This window comes from Ceratotherium simum, chromosome Y, assembly GCF_057802395.1.
Source record: "Ceratotherium simum simum isolate JZ-2026a chromosome Y, ASM5780239v1, whole genome shotgun sequence".
NCBI lineage: Eukaryota > Metazoa > Chordata > Mammalia > Perissodactyla > Rhinocerotidae > Ceratotherium > Ceratotherium simum.
In genome coordinates this window covers 7851948-7869530 of record NC_141941.1, presented here as the reverse complement: position 1 = coordinate 7869530, position 17583 = coordinate 7851948, and the positions used below count along the sequence as shown (strand labels likewise).

At 34.8% G+C, this 17583-nt stretch overlaps 1 protein-coding gene across 5 annotated transcripts in view; it reads left to right on the top strand.

The window, feature by feature from the left end:
- LOC147911635 (ubiquitin carboxyl-terminal hydrolase 9X-like) overlaps window positions 1–15217 on the top strand; it is a 142314-nt gene extending 127097 nt beyond the window's left edge. For 3 of the 5 annotated variants that reach the window (XM_087427858.1, XM_087427857.1, XM_087427855.1), the window contains exons 33-44: window positions 1935–2076; window positions 3666–4413; window positions 4839–4962; window positions 5616–5841; window positions 6366–6495; window positions 9995–10180; window positions 10879–11099; window positions 11187–11275; window positions 12016–12172; window positions 12326–12538; window positions 12913–13008; window positions 15042–15217. In XM_087427858.1, coding sequence (XP_087283984.1) covers window positions 1935–2076; window positions 3666–4413; window positions 4839–4962; window positions 5616–5841; window positions 6366–6495; window positions 9995–10180; window positions 10879–11099; window positions 11187–11275; window positions 12016–12172; window positions 12326–12538; window positions 12913–13008; window positions 15042–15179 — 2470 coding nt within the window. In that variant the 3' untranslated portion in view covers window positions 15180–15217. Of the gene's footprint in view, window positions 1–1934; window positions 2077–3665; window positions 4414–4838; window positions 4963–5615; window positions 5842–6365; window positions 6496–9994; window positions 10181–10878; window positions 11100–11186; window positions 11276–12015; window positions 12173–12325; window positions 12587–12912; window positions 13009–15041 lie in introns of all 5 variants that reach the window. The other 2 variants (XM_087427856.1, XM_087427854.1) reach the window with 1 other exon arrangement.
- Window positions 15218–17583: the final 2366 nt, after the last annotated feature.

Below are 17583 nucleotides of genomic sequence, written 5' to 3'. Positions count from 1 at the left end.
TTTTCTGTGTTTTGCAGTTACTCAAAAGAGAAATGGATTTATTGTGTCCCTAATGAAAGTAGTTAAATAATTCTTAGTATTAATAGTTAAAAAACTAATCAGTGGACACACATTTATGCTTATTGTGTGGAAGTTTTACTTTAGGGCTTGACTTCTTGTTATGTTCACATAATGTTGATTTGAAATCGTTTCTCACCAAAATAGTCACAATAAGATAATGTTTTCTTCAAGCCAGTGTCTCGTTCTGTAATCATTAATTGGGTGTAGGTGGATAAAGCAGGTGCTTATGAAAATAGGGAAATGATTTGGGGAAAGGTAATATTACATATGTGAGAAATTTTCATTATGTTATAGTGCAATTCATTTGAAAGATGGGGAGACATTTATTTACTTAGCTTGGCTAACTTTTGATCCTTATGAAAGACATTTCACATTAAGTGGATGGTAAAAAGATCCAGCTCTGTCCCCTGTTCTACTAGTCCTCAGTTTTTTACTTATTTGTTAAAATTACTTGTAAATTATTGCTTTACTCGCTAAGTGAAAATATTCAAAGTGCAAATGAAGTACACTTTCTAACTAAACTTGTTTACTATTTTAGGATTATGTGAAGGTCCCAAGTCTTTTTTTTTTTGAAGATCAGCCCTGAGCTAACATCTGATGGCAATCCTCCTCTTTTTTTGCTGAGGATGATTGGCCTTGGGCTAACATCCTTGCCCATCTTCCTCCACTTTATATGGGTTGCCGCCACAGCATGGGTTGACAGGTGGTGTGTTGGTGCACGCCCAGAGTTCGAACCTGCAAACTCTCGGGCCGCCAAAGCACAGTGTCTGCACTTAATCGCTATGTCACCGGGCCTGCCCCTCAAGTCTTTTTTTGATTTGTTACAGAGCACTGATTTTTTTAGAGCATTCTGGTTTTTAGGAGAAATTGTCATTCCGATTTATCCTCTATGACTTTTTTTTTCTCCTCTTTGGACTGGTTTCTAAAATAGTAGCAACACTCGTAATAAGCCATTCAGAAATACTTTTATTTGTCTACTTGTTTTGTTCTCTCTTTCTGAATTACAAGGTTCTAAATGCAAAGGACTGTGTCTAAAACATAATATCCCCTTGTACTTTACACATGATAGGCACTCTTAATATATTTGTTGGGTGAATGGATTTAATGGTTGAAAATGTATTCTCTGGCTCCCATTTTCTGAGTTTATTAGTATGTGTCGTCAGAAATTTCTGAAAGTCTCTTGTAGAAGATCACCACAATCAGGCGTGCTGACTTCATCTCACATATTTTCTACTGATTGTTATGACTTCATAGAACAGAACACTAGAGGCACACAGCATTTTGGATGTTTGAACTTGTGCATTAGGTTAGAACCTGGTGTCTGTGTGTTAATATTAGCTGTTATTATCTGTTACAGAAATGGAGTAACATTTGAAAATCCAGGTCACTAGTAGCCTATTTTCTAAACTTAATGAATCCTTACCTTTACTTTGCCATGAATCACTACTTACAGATAATATAGGTAGCAGGTTGAGAGAATAAAAAGCACTTAAGCAGTGAGGCCAGACAAGCCTGGCATCAAATCACTGCTCTGCCTAATTAACTAGACCAAATTAATCCCTTTGACACCTCCCTTTCCTGCCCTCGCCCCAGTTTTCTTAGCTGTGAAACAGGGATGGATATATATATGAGGCAGGTTTTTTATGAAGTTAAAGATAAGCAATAATGTCTGTAAAGAATCTACTTCATTGCCCAGTATGAAGTAAGTGGTCAGTAAAAGATAACTGTTACTTATTGATATCACTCTGACTAATGCAGTTGAAATGATGTAATATCTACTGAAAATGTATTTTTCACCAAATTCACAACTAAAGATAATATTTAGAAACCTGAGGAATAAATCTATTTGATCATTTCTTAAATGATATCTTTAGATACGAGTGTGAAGAATCTTTTACAACTCTGAATGTAGATATTAGAAATCACCAAAACCTTCTTGATTCTTTGGAACAGTATATCAAAGGAGATTTATTGGAAGGGGCAAATGCATATCGTTGTGAAAAATGTGATAAAAAGGTATGTATTGTCCAGTTTTTAAAAGTAAATATGATTGCATTTAACAGAACTGAAAGTTGTCAGAGTTGTCTGTGTTGAACCTCAAAATTTACCGTTGCTCACTCTCTGCTTTGTTATAGTGGTGTCAGAGAGATAGTCAAGATGATTACTGATTTAAAGATTTGTCAGGGAAACAATATTGAGAGAAAATAATGCCTGTGGTCTAGGAAAAAACATTTCAATTGGGAGATTAGTTTTAGGAATCACAGCAGCTTAACTATTTTGTATTTTATTTTATTTTATTTTTTTGTAGTTTAAAAGTTGCACAGCTACTTTCCATTTCTGCCCTGAAACAAATAGCTATTGAACTTCTCAAACTTGACAAGTTGATAACAGAAAACATATTTCCCCTTTTTTATACTCCAGGTTACTCTTCAAGTTTAAAAGAACTTTGCGCTAATTTTATTTGGTTACATCAGATTTTCACAACCACTGGCAGTTTTGTTTTTTTTGTTTGTTTGTTTTGTTTTGTTTTTTTTGTGAGGAAGATCAGCCCTGAGCTAACATCCATGCTAATCCTCCTCTTTTTGCTAAGGATGACCGGCTCTGAGCTAGCATCTATTGCCAATGCTCCTCTTTTTTTTTTTCCCCAAAGCCCCAGTAGATAGTTGTATGTCATAGTTGCACATCCTTCTAGTTGTTGTATGTGGGACGTGGCCTCAGCGTGGCGGGAGAAGTGGTGCCTTGGTGCGCGCCCGGGACCCAAACCCCGCCGCCAGTAGCGGAGCACGTGCACTTAACCGCTAAGCCATAGGGCTGGCCCCCACTTGCAGTTTTGAACACTAAATCTTGTTTTTAGACTTAGCTAACTAATTTTATCTCTAGCCACTTAACCAATTCGTGGGATGGAATCATAACTTGTCTTTGACGATGATGTTCTATGATTAATAGTAAATATTTTGAGGGGCACACCACACCCTCTCATCTTCAAGTTACCTGCATTGTTTTGACTTTAAACACCATTTAGATTGTGGCTGTTATAGCCATACTACCTGCTGTCCACAGCTCTGAGACAGTTTCTTCTGGGGCAATTTCTTCTTACACATCCTGCCACTCTTAATTCACTTACTGTAAAGTAAGGACCTTGGTAGCACCTTTTTCAGAAGGTAATGAGGATTAAATGCATTAATATGTGTGCCACACTTAGCATATTATCTGGGATCTAAGTGCCATTGATATTAGCTGCTGTTACTGCTTATAGTATTTCTTTAGTTTGCTCATAGCCAATTCTATTCATTAATGTTAAAAGTAAACATCAGAAAAGTAACATGATCAGGCAGCAGTAGCAGTATGGAACCAGGTAGCCATCAGTTGGTATAGGTTTAATTTTTGCAATTTGCAGCAAGTGAGAAACTATTTACATATTTTGAGGCTTGGTATAAACCTTTTGAAAAAGTTAGTAGTGACGGAATATGTTTATGTTCTTTATCATTTACTCATTTGTTCGTAAATTAATTCAGATCATCAAGTTTTAAATTATATTATTAAATTATTTTATGTTTTACGTGGGTTACAAAAGAACATCCATTTATATTCACTATTTATTGTAGGTTGATACAGTAAAGCGCTTGCTAATTAAAAAATTGCCTCCTGTTCTTGCTATCCAATTGAAACGATTTGACTATGACTGGGAAAGAGAATGTGCAATTAAATTCAATGATTATTTTGAATTTCCACGAGAGCTGGATATGGAACCTTACACAGTACCAGGTGTTGCAAAGCTGGAAGGAGACAATGTAAACCCAGTCAGTCAGTTGATACAACAGAATGAACAGTCTGAAAGTGAGACAGCAGGAAGCACAAAATACAGACTTGTGGGTGTGCTTGTACACAGTGGTCAAGCAAGTGGTGGACATTATTATTCTTACATCATTCAAAGGAATGGTAAAGATGGTGAGAGAAATCGCTGGTATAAATTTGATGATGGAGATGTAACAGAGTGTAAAATGGATGATGATGAAGAAATGAAAAATCAGTGTTTTGGTGGAGAGTACATGGGAGAAGTATTTGATCATATGATGAAGCGCATGTCATACAGGAGGCAGAAAAGGTGGTGGAATGCTTATATACTTTTTTATGAACGGATGGACACAGTAGACCAAGATGATGAGATGATAAGATATATATCAGAGCTAACTATCACAAGACCCCATCAGATTATGTCACCAGCCATTGAGAGAAGCGTGCGGAAACAAAATGTGCAATTCATGCATAACCGAATGCAGTACAGTTTAGAATATTTTCAGTTTGTAAAAAAACTGCTTACGTGTAATGGTATTTTCTTAAGCCCTGCTCCAGGTAAGTTTCTGGAATTTAGCTTCTTACTAAAAAGAATAATTTTTATTTCACTTGTAGGATGTCTTTTCAGGCATCAATAAGTGTTTAATATTTTTATTCAATTTTCTTTTCCATTTTTTTTCCTCATAAAATTATTAGCCTCCTTTCATTTTAAATATGTCAACATTTTTAGTTGCAGTTATTTTAAAGTCACATATTGAAGATGCCTGTACCTTTGCATAGGGACAATCAATATCTAGAAACATAGAATAGCTTTTATTTACAACATTTTTTTTTGACTCAAACATTAGTTTGAAACATGATTTAGTGAAGTGCTAAGATAAGCCGTAAAGATTACTTTTAGCTGGAATTTTTAAGCATGAAGCATTTGTTTAAACAAGTTTAAATAAAAATGTGTTTGACTGTATATGTGATTTTTATTTAAGGACAAGATCACTTGTTGCCTGAAGCAGAAGAAATCACTATGATTAGTATTCAGCTTGCAGCTAGATTTCTCTTTACCACTGGATTTCACACCAAGAAAATAGTCCGTGGCCCTGCCAGTGATTGGTACATGGCTTTGGGTTTTATTCATTTTATGCTTATAGTTGGTTTAGTTCATTATTATATGACTTTATTTTTCCCTAACCATGGGAATCTTATTACAAATTTCAAATATGGGATAAAAATCTTGGCAGTGATGTTGATAGAAATTGTATTAAAATTGCTTAATCTTAAGTGCCTTTTATTACACTAAAATTGGCCCCTGTTTCTATTAACTTGTATCTTTTGTCTATTTCATCATGAAACAGTTAATCTTTACTAGATTGTATTCTACCTTGTTTAATAATGTAGATAATTGTAAAATGGTGATAGTTGTAAGTTTCTAATTGTATAAGTATGGAGGATATTATAATACCTTGATCTAACAACTATTTTCAGCATCTTTTCAGATTAGAAGATGTTAAGGAGATACCACTGGATCAGGAAGATTTTGATAATAAACTTGCATCCACCTGCACAAGTTCTCGTTTAATTCATTTTGTGACTGTGGGACTAGATCATGTCACAGGGCTGATATTTGTTCAAGAATCAACCATGACCGTTAATTGTAGAGAAAATTTTCCTGTTTATTTGGTTCCTAGAAACTTGTTGATTTCATTATAGTAATCAAAATAGAAGCACATTAATAAAAATTGTGTTTATATGTTTTTCTGTTTTAGGTATGATGCACTGTGCATTCTTCTCCGTCACAGCAAGAATGTACGTTTTTGGTTTGCTCATAATGTCCTTTTTAATGTTTCAAATCGGTTCTCTGAGTACCTTCTGGAGTGCCCCAGTGCAGAAGTGAGGGGTGCATTTGCAAAACTTATAGTATTTATTGCACATTTTTCTTTGGAAGATGGGCCTTGTCCTTCATCTTTTACATCTCCAGGACCTTCTGGTCAGGTAATTGAAAGCTTTTCTCTAAAAATGAAACACTTAGAAGTAAATTCTCTTCTACAAGGTCGTATCGGTAAGCACTTGCATCTGTTTGACATATTTACAATATACAAATGTATGCATACATTATTGAGTTAAATTTCACAATAATGAATAATGGTTACTGGGCACTTTAAAAACATAAGGAACATTTCTTGTGTTTATTTGGTTTCTTGCAGTTAGGTAGTAAGTCTTAAGGTTCTGTATGTACAGTTAAGCTTTACTTTTATATTGGCTAAAATTAAATCTTTTGTTGGGTAGCCTTTTTAATGCAAAACTGTACACATGGAATTTTTTTAATAATTACAGCAATATAAAGCATCTACAATAAAATCTACTTGAACTCTTCATTCTCTCTCTCAAAAAGCAACTATTTTCCTGATATTTCTGCCGAATGCAACCATATATATAAATGTATACTCTTTTTATGCAAATAAAAGTACACTGTTCTGCATCTTGTTGGTGATAAAATAGTATTTTATCCTCCACAGGCATGTGATAACTTAAGCTTGAGTGATCACTTACTAAGAGCAGTATTAAATCTCCTGAGAAGGGAAGTTTCAGAGCATGGCCGTCATTTACAGCAATATTTTAATCTGTTTGTAATGTATGCCAATTTAGGTAAGAACTTCATAACTCTGTTTAATATATTGTTTCATGTTTACATATTAAATTATGAAAGCATTTTAATGCAGCGATGAGATCTAATCTCTTCTAAAGTAGAAGTGGTATTCGACGTTGATATTCTTGAAACCCGTTGCAGATTTTATGTATAACTTTTAATGGCAGTTCTCATCTTGTATTCTAAGGTAATTTATGCACTTAGCTTATTTCCTTGATAATTGTTCCAGTCAGAAACTGTGTCTGACTCATATTTTTGTCTCTTAATGCTGGTTTTAAAAAATTAATGATTCCCAGGCAGCATCCCCACCATCTGAATCGGAATTCCTAGGGCTAGGAAAAGAAATGTGTGTTTTATAAAAGATTCCAGGTAGTTGTACTGTCACATTTAGAAATCACTTGTCAAAGAATGTGGCCTTTACATATGTTTTTGTTACAATAAAGTAAATTGAAATCAGTTATAATGTATATAAGTTAGTGACTTAAATTATTTGGAAATCAATGTCAGTTAATAACCATCATTTTCAAGATATTCTTTTTAGGGTAGCTTGCTTTTTCTCATAGCACCTATTCATTTCTTCTTAGTGTTTCAAGGATGCTTACCTGAAAAGTTATGCTGTATTAATTTTGTTATGCTTATTCCACTGTGTTTTGATAGTTTTTAAGTTTTTGTCCTGCTGCGCAATTAGCCTGCAAATTCTTGTGATTACAACTTTCTTTACACAGTAGCATTCACTATTTGTTGAATGAATGGATGGATAGCCAAGAATATACACAAGAAATTTTCTAATATTTTCAGTGTTGTTTTAGGTCATTGTTTATTACAGAGGAAAAGAGTAGCTTTGTTACAGTTGCAGTTATAAAATTTGAATGTCAGTGGGTCAGGTGTTGGTGCACCAAGAGCTCAGAATTACTGATTTTTTGTGATGTAGTCTAGTTAAAAGTTTTGTTTATTATATTGTTATTGGTTAATATATAACCAATATTAATATATATTTGATTAGATTTTTTTTTATTTTTTTGATGAGGAAGATTCACCCTGAGCTAACGTCTGTGCCAGTCTTCCTCTGCTTTATATGTGGGTCACCACCACAGCATGGCTGACAAGTGACGTAGATCCACACCCGTGAACCTGGGCCACTACAGTGGAAGATGCCAAACTTAACCACTGCACCACAGGGCCAGTCCTAATATATTTGGTTAGATTTTTATCAGGAATTGATTCAGAGAATTATCAGATAGTTTTGAATAACTTTTTTTAAATCACAAGTATCTTGTATTTAAGTTTTTAACCAAAATTAAGTTTTAACCAAAACATAACTAAAATTGTTATATACCCAAACATATCTCTTATTTAAAGTGTCTGTATGAACTTATTAATCAGCTGTTATTTTCTGCTGCTTCTAATAGAAAGAAATTCTGCTTGTCATTCTGCATTCTCTTACTGTCTCTGTAATTTATTTTCCTTTCACTTGCGTCTCTAGAACTGAGATCTGAGTTCAGATACCTGTAGTTGAGAAGGAAGATATCACACAAACAAGCACAAGTGAAATCCTTTTTTTATCCGTATTTTTTAGTGCAAAACTACCAGATTTAAGCACTCACAAAAATCCTATTTTGTACAGTTTTCATTTTAGATAGTGCTTGTTTATAAACCGCTCATCATTGGTTCATAATATAACTTAATAGGAATTTTCACTGCCATGACTAAGTATAGATTGATAAATCTTAGTATTAAATCCTTATAGCCAGATATGTTTTAGGTTTCACAGTTGTTAGATTTTAGAAAAAAAGGTGAAACAGTGCATTTGCCACACATTATTTGACATTCCCAGTAAGATATACAGCAGCATGTTATAATCAAACATGACTATTTCTGTGATGAATAATTAATATTCACTCTGGGGGCAGTGTGTAGTGGATAAATGAAAACTTAGTCTCATGTCTATTTGGGCCGGGTTCACCAAGTAGTGTGTCATAAGACCAACATTATGAAAATCAAAGTGTTATAAAACACAGAAAAACTACAAAGTGCTCTGAAGCACATCTGAGGGAATATCTGACCTACATTTAGAGAGTAAGAAAGGGCTTGCTGGAGAAAGTGGTCTGGAGAATTGGTTGGTAAACAGTGAATGGTAGATGCAAAGACTTGACATAACTTAAGTTGGCTCATTGGACAATATGAAAGTTACTCAGTATGACTTGAATTGTTGAAAGATACAAAATAGCAGAAGGGCTTAGCAGGATATTCTAATCATGCTCTTTTGACAGGTCTTGTGAGAGAGTCTACACTTTATCGTGAGGGCATTCAGAGGCATTATAGCGTTATTAACAAAGTTTATGTTAGAAAAGTCACACTGGCTACAGTGTAGAATTGCAGTGGAACAAGACTAGAAATTGTAAAATAATGATCTATCGACAAAGGTCATTACTGCCTTATATTAGGGAACTGGCAGTAAGGAAGATACAAATGGACAGATTCAGGAGTTTTTTATAAGGTAGAATCAGCAGAACTTGGTGATTGGATATTTGAGCAAGTGGAGCAGAGAAGAGATGTTAAGTCAAAGATGTGACTTGAGGAACTGAGAGAATAGTGGTGCCATTTACTGAGAGGAAACGTAGGAAGAGGAACCTATCTGGGCAGATTAAATTTTTAAAGTATATTGCACACCTAATTGAAGAAATCCAATAAACAGAGAGGTACATATATCCAAAATTTGGAATCATCTGCATGAACATATCCTTTACTATATAGATTGAGTCACAAGGCAAGGAAGCAGTGTTAGGAGATAGCCTACAGTGGGAACTTTGGGAATACACCAACTTCTAAGAGCTGGAAAAAGAATCCTCAAATAAGAGTAAGAAGTAACTAGAAAAGGAAAGTATAAGGAAAATAAGAGAGAAGGAATCCAGGGTAAAAGTGTTTCAAGAATGTGGAAGTATTAAGTTTGAAAACTTTCTTTTAGCTTCAAACCAGGAACATTGGGACAGAAACTAAATGAGCATGAGTAATGGGAAAATAAGAAAAGTAAAAACAGCGAATTTAGACTTTTTTTTTCCCTAAGAAGTTTCAGTAGGGAAGGAAATAGAATGGCAGTTTACGAAAGAAATTTTATTTCTTATTTAATTTAGTTTCTATCTTTATCATCTTACCTGATTAAAATTGCTGTCTAGGCCCGTCGAGTCTCTGTAGGCCCTAGAAAGTGTATGTTTCTCTTAAGGCCCAGTGTAATTGGAATGAAGATTCCAATTACATGATCATTACTTCACAGTTAGAATAATCAGTATCACTAAATCAGTGTATTTTCTGTTCTGTCTTCATTCCATCTGTATTTCTGCAGCCTAAACAAAGGGGATGAGCTTTGATTATAAAAATTGTAGGCAGCTATATAGATAATTACTTTTGTTATAATGCAGCACTTGTTCTAATTTTTTTTGTTTTTTCAGTTGTTTGTTTTTCCTACACATTATTCTTTTTTCTTTTTTTTTTTTTTTGTAGGTATGGCAGAAAAGACACAGCTTCTGAAGTTGAGTGTACCGGCTACCTTTATGCTTGTGTCTTTAGATGAAGGACCAGGTCCTCCAATCAAATATCAGTATGCTGAATTAGGCAAGTTATACTCAGTAGTGTCTCAGCTGATTCGATGTTGCAATGTCTCATCAAGAATGCAGTCTTCCATCAATGGTAAAGTAGAATATTTCATTCTTTACAGTAGTTGAAAAATAATGCTAGCCTTCTATAGTACTTAATTAAAATTCTGAAGACTTATAAAAATGGAGTGAGTCTGAAAGTCCAGCTTTTGGTATATTTTATATATATATATTTTTGTGTGTGAGGAGGATCAGCACTGAGCTAACATCTGGTGCCAGTCCTCCTCTTTTTGCTGAGGAAGATTGGCCCTGAGCTAATATCCTTGCCTATCTTCCTCTACTTTATATGGGACGCCACCACAGCATAGCTCTACAAGCAGTGCGTCGTTGCGTGCTTGGGATCCGAACCAGCAAACCCCAGGCCACCACAGCGGAGCACGTGCATTTAACCGCTTGTGCCGCTGGGCCGGCCCCAGTATATTATATTTTTATACTATTAGGTTTTTTATATGTTTAAAAGAAACCTTTTTTTTCCCCCCCACATTTACTCCGTATTGTGATAAATCCCTTATTTCTCAAATGGTGGGTTTAAGAATTTGAATTTAAAATTTTTTTGTCTTCAGTGTCAGCATTTGTTTTTGCGTCTTACCATCTTAGTATATTTGATCATTTTAAGGAATGTTTTTTCACTTAGTAAACTTAATTTATAATCAATTTCTGAAATTAAAAATTTAGTATTATCATCTTGTGAATAAGTCTATTGGCTTTTCATTGATGACAAATCTGTTCTAGGTAATCCCCCTCTTCCCAATCCTTTTGGTGACCCTAATTTATCGCAGCCTATAATGCCAATTCAGCAGAGTGTGGCAGACATTTTATTTGTGAGAACAAGTTATGTGAAGAAAATTATCGAAGACTGCAGTAACTCAGAGGAAACCATCAAATTGCTTCGTTTTTGCTGCTGGGAGAATCCTCAGTTCTCCTCTACTGTCCTCAGTGAACTTCTCTGGCAGGTTGAAGCAAAATAACATTCATATTTCTATAATTTGATTTATTATTCCTTTAAATAAGGAATTCAACCATGTTTTATCTATTTTTAGGTTGCTTATTCATACACCTATGAACTTCGGCCATATTTGGATCTACTTTTGCAGATTTTACTGATTGAGGATTCCTGGCAGACTCACAGGTGGATAGATACACTTTTTGCTACCAGAATAATTACATTTTTCTAGGTTCTAGAAATAACGGAAATTGCCAGTAGCCAAACACATTTTACTTCCTGAAGCTCTATTAAATGTCTTATCTTAAATATGAGTGAAAAGGTAACAAAAATGAATGAAAAATTTCACCTATCATAATTTTATTTCATTTTTATTTTTTTCTCTTAAAGCTCCAGTTTCATACTTAATACTGGTTTTTTCCTTCATTTCCTGTGGAAATGTTTTTCAGCTTATTTATTTTTATTAAGAAAACTAGCATAAGCTTTTGATAACTAAGTTCCATTAATAATATTTTAAGATTACATTATACTTGTTTTAGTATACTTGTAGTATACTTAGTTACATTACGTAACATTTAGTTATTTAAAAAAATCCCTGGCCTGTTAATGTTTTTATTAATACAGGAGGAATCAAGAATGATAACTTTTTAGAACTAAGGTTATCCTGCTAGCAGACTTCATGCTCTTGAGTTGGACTGCTTGCCAGCTCCCAAACTTGCTAGCTCTCTGACATAAGGCACCTGTTTGACTTCTGTACTTGTTTTCTCATCTATTATGGGTTTACTAATGCTATCTAGTTAGGTAATTAACTCTCAAGTTAAATAGATTTTTACATGAAAACATGTGGTGAATGGCACAATAGGTTCTCAGATGTTAGCTGCTAGATTGTACAATTTTTTATATCTAGTTTTTTTTTTTTTTTTTAGAATTCATAATGCACTTAAAGGAATCCCAGATGATCGAGATGGATTGTTTGATACAATCCAGCGCTCAAAGAATCACTATCAAAAAAGGGCATACCAATGTATAAAATGTATGGTAGCTCTCTTTACCAGTTGTCCTGTTGCTTACCAAATATTGCAGGTGAGAATTTTTTCTTATAATTTTGTAATAATCTGAATCATAATTAAGGAGTGCTTTAAAAGAAAAGAATCATGAAAATTTAGAGTTGGAATTTTAAGTTAACATTTGAATTATTCCGAATTCTTTTGCATAGTTTTATTTTTTCTCTTGAAGAGTAATGGAGATCTCAAAAGAAAGTGGACCTGGGCAGTGGAATGGCTTGGAGATGAACTTGAAAGAAGACCATACACTGGCAATCCTCAATACACTTATAATAATTGGTCTCCTCCTGTGCAAAGCAATGAAACGTCAAATGGTTATTTCTTGGAGAGATCACATAGTGCTAGGATGACACTTGCAAAAGCTTGTGAACTTTGTCCAGAGGAGGTAAAAAAAGCCTCTACTCTGCAGCAGTTAGAAATGGAAAAAAGAAAAGTAATTTTTTATTTTATAGGCCAGAGAACAACCAGTTCTCTTGTGTAGAAAATTGTGTTGCATTATTGTTGTCTTCAATGTTTATTGTTGATTGGTTTGTTCTTAAGTAAACAAAGGAGCTTGTAATTTCTGTGAAATTGTCTAAAATCGTAAATCTAGGAGAATCTATATTATTTTCTCTAATTGTAAATTATTTCATGTGCTGTGAATGAAAAAACGAGAGGGTTAGCTTTGTGTATTTTTAAAAATTTATCTCAATAAAAGATTAAAAAATTTAAGTTATTTATTGTCAAATTCTAATCATCTCTTTAAATATTTAAAATTAGGAGCCAGATGACCAAGATGCCCCAGATGAGCATGAGCCATCTCCACCAGAAGATGCCCCCTTATATCCTCATTCATCTGGCTGTCACTATCAACAGGTAAATAGGAGTTTTTGTTTTGTTTTCATTTTTATCCCCATAAACCAATTTTTATGCCTTATTTAAAGAGTATTTAATTATTTTTCTTAAATATTGTGTAACTTACCAGCTGTGACTGTAAATAAAGGGATTAATCTAGAATAACTTTGCCAGGATAATTAGAAGATGAGTGGATGAGAGGGGGTGGTGTGTAACATGTTTTGACCTACCCTTATGGTATTTTCCTTGTCAATTAGGCAACCCTCTTGTGCTAATAGCTGTAGTTAATAAAAATGTGTGATATTTCACCTTAACATAAAATTAATAACTATTGAAGAAATGTTAAGGGGCCGACCCAATGGCATAGTGGTTTAAGTTCACACACTGTACTTTGGCGGCCTGGGGTTCACTGGTTCAGATTCCAGGCTCATACCTATGCACTGCTCATCAAACCAGCCTGTGGTGATGTCCCATATAGAAAGTAGAGGAAGACTGACACACGTTACCTCAGGGCCAATCTTCCTCACCAAAAAAAAGAGAAATGTTAAGAACAAAGATGTCATGGTTACTTTTGCCACAATATTCAGTTGCACTGAAAATGTTCTTTTAAATCAACAATTTGATGGATTTCAATAGATAGTTCACTTGGAAAAAAATAACTGATGAAAAATATAGATGAAGAAACTTTCATTCAAAAACAAGCATTTTGGGGAAAAGTTTTTGGGAAGATTCTCCTGAGTTTAAATCACAAATGTGACTAATTCATTTATTTTAAGGCAGTGGTTCTTAAGTTTAATGTGCCTCACAATCACCGAAGGCACTTGTTACAAACAGAGGTTGCTAAATTTACACAAACTGTAAACCAATATGACCTCAATAAAGGTAATAATGAAGAAAAAAACAGATGTTGCTGAGCCCCATCCCCAGGATTTTTGATTCAATAAGGATGGGAGGGGGGTGCAACTTATTGTATTTTTTGCAATTACAAACCTATTACATTTCTAATAAGTTTCCAAGGGATTATGATGGTGCTGTCCTAGGAACCACACTTGGAGAACCAGTCTTAGCAGAGCAGTTGGTAATAAACACTCTTAAAACACTTTTTTTGTGAATGTAAAATCAAATGAGTGTTTTCTTTCTTTTTTTGTGAGGAGGCCCAGCCCTGAGCTAACATGCAATGCCAATCCTCCTCTTTTTTGCTGAGGAAGACTGGCCCTGAGCTAACATCCGTGCCCATCAACCTCTACTTTATATGGGACGCCGCCACAGCATGGCTTAACAAGCAGTGCATCAGTGCACCAGTGCACGCCTGGGATCTGAACCTGCGAACCCCGGGACACTGCAGCAGAGCTTGCACATTTAACTGCTTGAGCCACCGGGCTGGCCCCTCAAATGAGTGTTTTTAAAATATAAGTCCCTTGGGCCGGCCCCATGGCTTAGAGGTTAAGTGCGCGCGCTTGGCTACAGGCAGCCCGGGTTCAGATCCCAGGCACGTACCGACGCACCGCTTCTCCAGCCATGTTGAGGCCGCATCCCACATACAGCAACTAGAAGGATGTGCAACTATGACATACAACTATCTACTGTGGCTTTGGGGGGAACATAAATAAGTAAATAAAATTATTAAAAAATATATATATATATATATATATAAAGTCCCTAGATGGGCCGGCCCCATGAATTAGTGGTTGGGTGCGCGCACTCTGCTACTGGCGGCCCGGGTTCGAATCCCAGGCGTGCACCTACGCACCGCTTCTCAGGCCATGCTGAGGCCACGTCCCACACACAGCAACTAGAAGGATGTGCAGCTATGACATACAACGATCTAACGGGGCGTTGGAGGAAAAAAAGGAGGAGGATTGGCAACAGATGTTAGCTCAGAGCCCGTCTTCCTCAGCAAAAAGAGGAGGATTAGCATGGATGTTAGCTCAGGGCTGATCTTCCTCAAAAGAAAAAAACAAAAAACATAAGTCCCTAGAAATAAGAGACAAACTTTTGATTTTTAATTTTAATGTGTGAAAAGTTTGACATGCAGGTCTCTCTTACTCTCTCAGAATACTCAAGTGCATGGACAACCATATACAGGACCAGCAGCACAGCACTTGAACAATCATCAGAAAACTGGTCAACGAACCCAAGAAAATTATGAAGGCAATGAAGAAGTACCGTCATCTCAAATGAAGGATCAGTGATATGCCCATAATTAACTGTTTCTTTAAGACCATGCACTGAGGCCTTATAGTCCAAACTTTTTCTGTGTCTGGCTAGTATTTAAAACTAGAGAAACTGTTGCTGCCAACATGTAAGCCACCTGAAGGAGAAAGTGTATAGTGTTCTGTAATAAATGGCTGATAACTAATATGTAAATGGAAAAGGTGTATATAGTATATTAATATTTGACTGTTAATTATTAAGCAAGAACATTTTTTTTTTTTTTGGTGAAAAGTCAAAGATCTACAAAAAGTAATTCTCTTTTATGTCCGCTGCATTCTGCAACCAGTATTGTCTGCTTCGTGGCAGTTGGGTCAAATTCTTTACCAACAAAAGAAAAAAAAAAGGTCACTTAAAGGAGCCCATCCATATCAATCACAACAGTAGTTTCTTGTTAATTCTTAGTTACTGGAGCCATGTAAGGCTGTTAGGTAACCTTTGAATTATATGGATGATGTGGAAAAATTGGTGATGTAACGATGTTTCTGGATATTTTTCATTACCTTTTTATTCTGGTTAATAGGTTAATCACTTTAAAGCTATAGTTATCCTGTTACATTTAGCATGGCTTCACCCTAAGTTTGTGTAGCCAAAAAGGACAAAATTACCTAAATGACAGCAGTTTCCCCAAAGTGAAGCTGTATTGCCCAGAGTTTTTATTTCTTATACTTAAAGATTAAAAAACAAGAGAAGAAATGTGACAAACAGGCAGTTTTTAGTTACACGTGTATTCTTCATATTTACTGTTTCACAGTTCAGTCTCTTGATGGAATAAAGAATGTGAAAGTATTGATAATAGGAATTTTAAAATATTAAATATGCAAAATTTTGCTATGGCAGAATGTGTGGAGCGTAATAGAAGACTGTATTCGGTGTGTTTGTTCTGTTTTTTGATAGAGTTTACTAGGTGAAGATTCTAAATTTTGCTTCCACCGGAGCCCAGTGAAGTGGACATCATCAGAATCCCACAATAATTTGAAGTACCATTGCACCAAGATGTCTGGCTGATTTTTAGTCAGTTACAGTTTTACTTGAAAGCCAGAATTGTCGCAGTTTCTTTTCCATTCAAACTCTTACTGTTGTGGGGTTTACTTATAATAGAAACTTCTGGTTAGTTAATATAATTCTGAAGTACTATATTAGAATACACATTTGTTTCAGAATTCCAAGAAACACATGAGTTAATAGTATATTTAAAAAACAATTGGTTGACTTTTGAATATGTGTAATATTTTGGAACCTGTCTGAAAACCAAATATCCCTACAAACAGATACAGCCCATCCTACAGTATTTAAATATTTTGCTGTTTTGTTTTATAGAAATTATTTTGCTGAATTCACAAATAGAATTTGATTTAAGAAGAATTTTGTCCTGTGGTGTTTTTTGCTTGTTACTTTTTTGTTTTATTCTTAAAGACTACATATTAAAATTAATTCTTTGCATGGCATGCCTTGACGTGACACTGACCTGAATTCAGCATTGCACACACATTAAGGTTTTATACTTAAAATGATTTGCCTTTTGCCCTTTACTATAACAATTTAGAGAAAAGGAAAACAATTAAGTATTGGTACTTAAAAATTTTCCTGAATTAGTCAGTCGTGTACTTTTGGGGGGACATTTTTCTAGTTAATTCTTGTTATTTATAGAAGTTATGTTCTATAAAGTCACAGTGAACACTGAGTTAACACATATTGAATGCTGTCTCCTAGGGGAAATACTGGGTTAGGATCCTGCAAACCTGTGGTCACATTTTCATCAACCTATCAGTACATAATCTTGTTTTATATGTGTTTCTGTTTAAAGATGTCTTATTTATATTATTGATTGATTTGAAACTCAAGGCCAGTAGCACTGTAACTCATGCCTCAAGAATACTTATCTAAAACATAATTTCTCCGTAAGGCGTGACACAGTCTTGTGCTTCAGAACATTAGAGAGCACCGAAGCCCTTTGCTTGGGGGCCATTTTAAACAGCAAAATTACCACCAGACAGCAGAAAAAATAAGTAGAATGTAGCACTCAACAGACTGATAAAAGGACCTCTTTTGGTAATGAGAACTGAAATATGAAAGCAAATTGTCACCTTTTTCAGCCTTCTCTGGCATCATTCATGTCAGGCAACTAAAAATTTTTGCTGCTCTCTGCATGTCAGTGCATGGTCACATGAGTATTGATTTTGAGGTTACAAATGTTACTGAGTAGGCAAATTAGTAAATGCAAAAATCTATGAATAAGGAAGGTTGAGTAATTGTACAAATTAATGAGCACAAGTTTGATGGTATTTTAAATGAATTTATAGCAAATTTTTTGAAAAAAAGCCTATAATTGGAACTGAACAAAGCAGAAATATAATTTTGATTAACAGGGAAGGTACCTGTTTC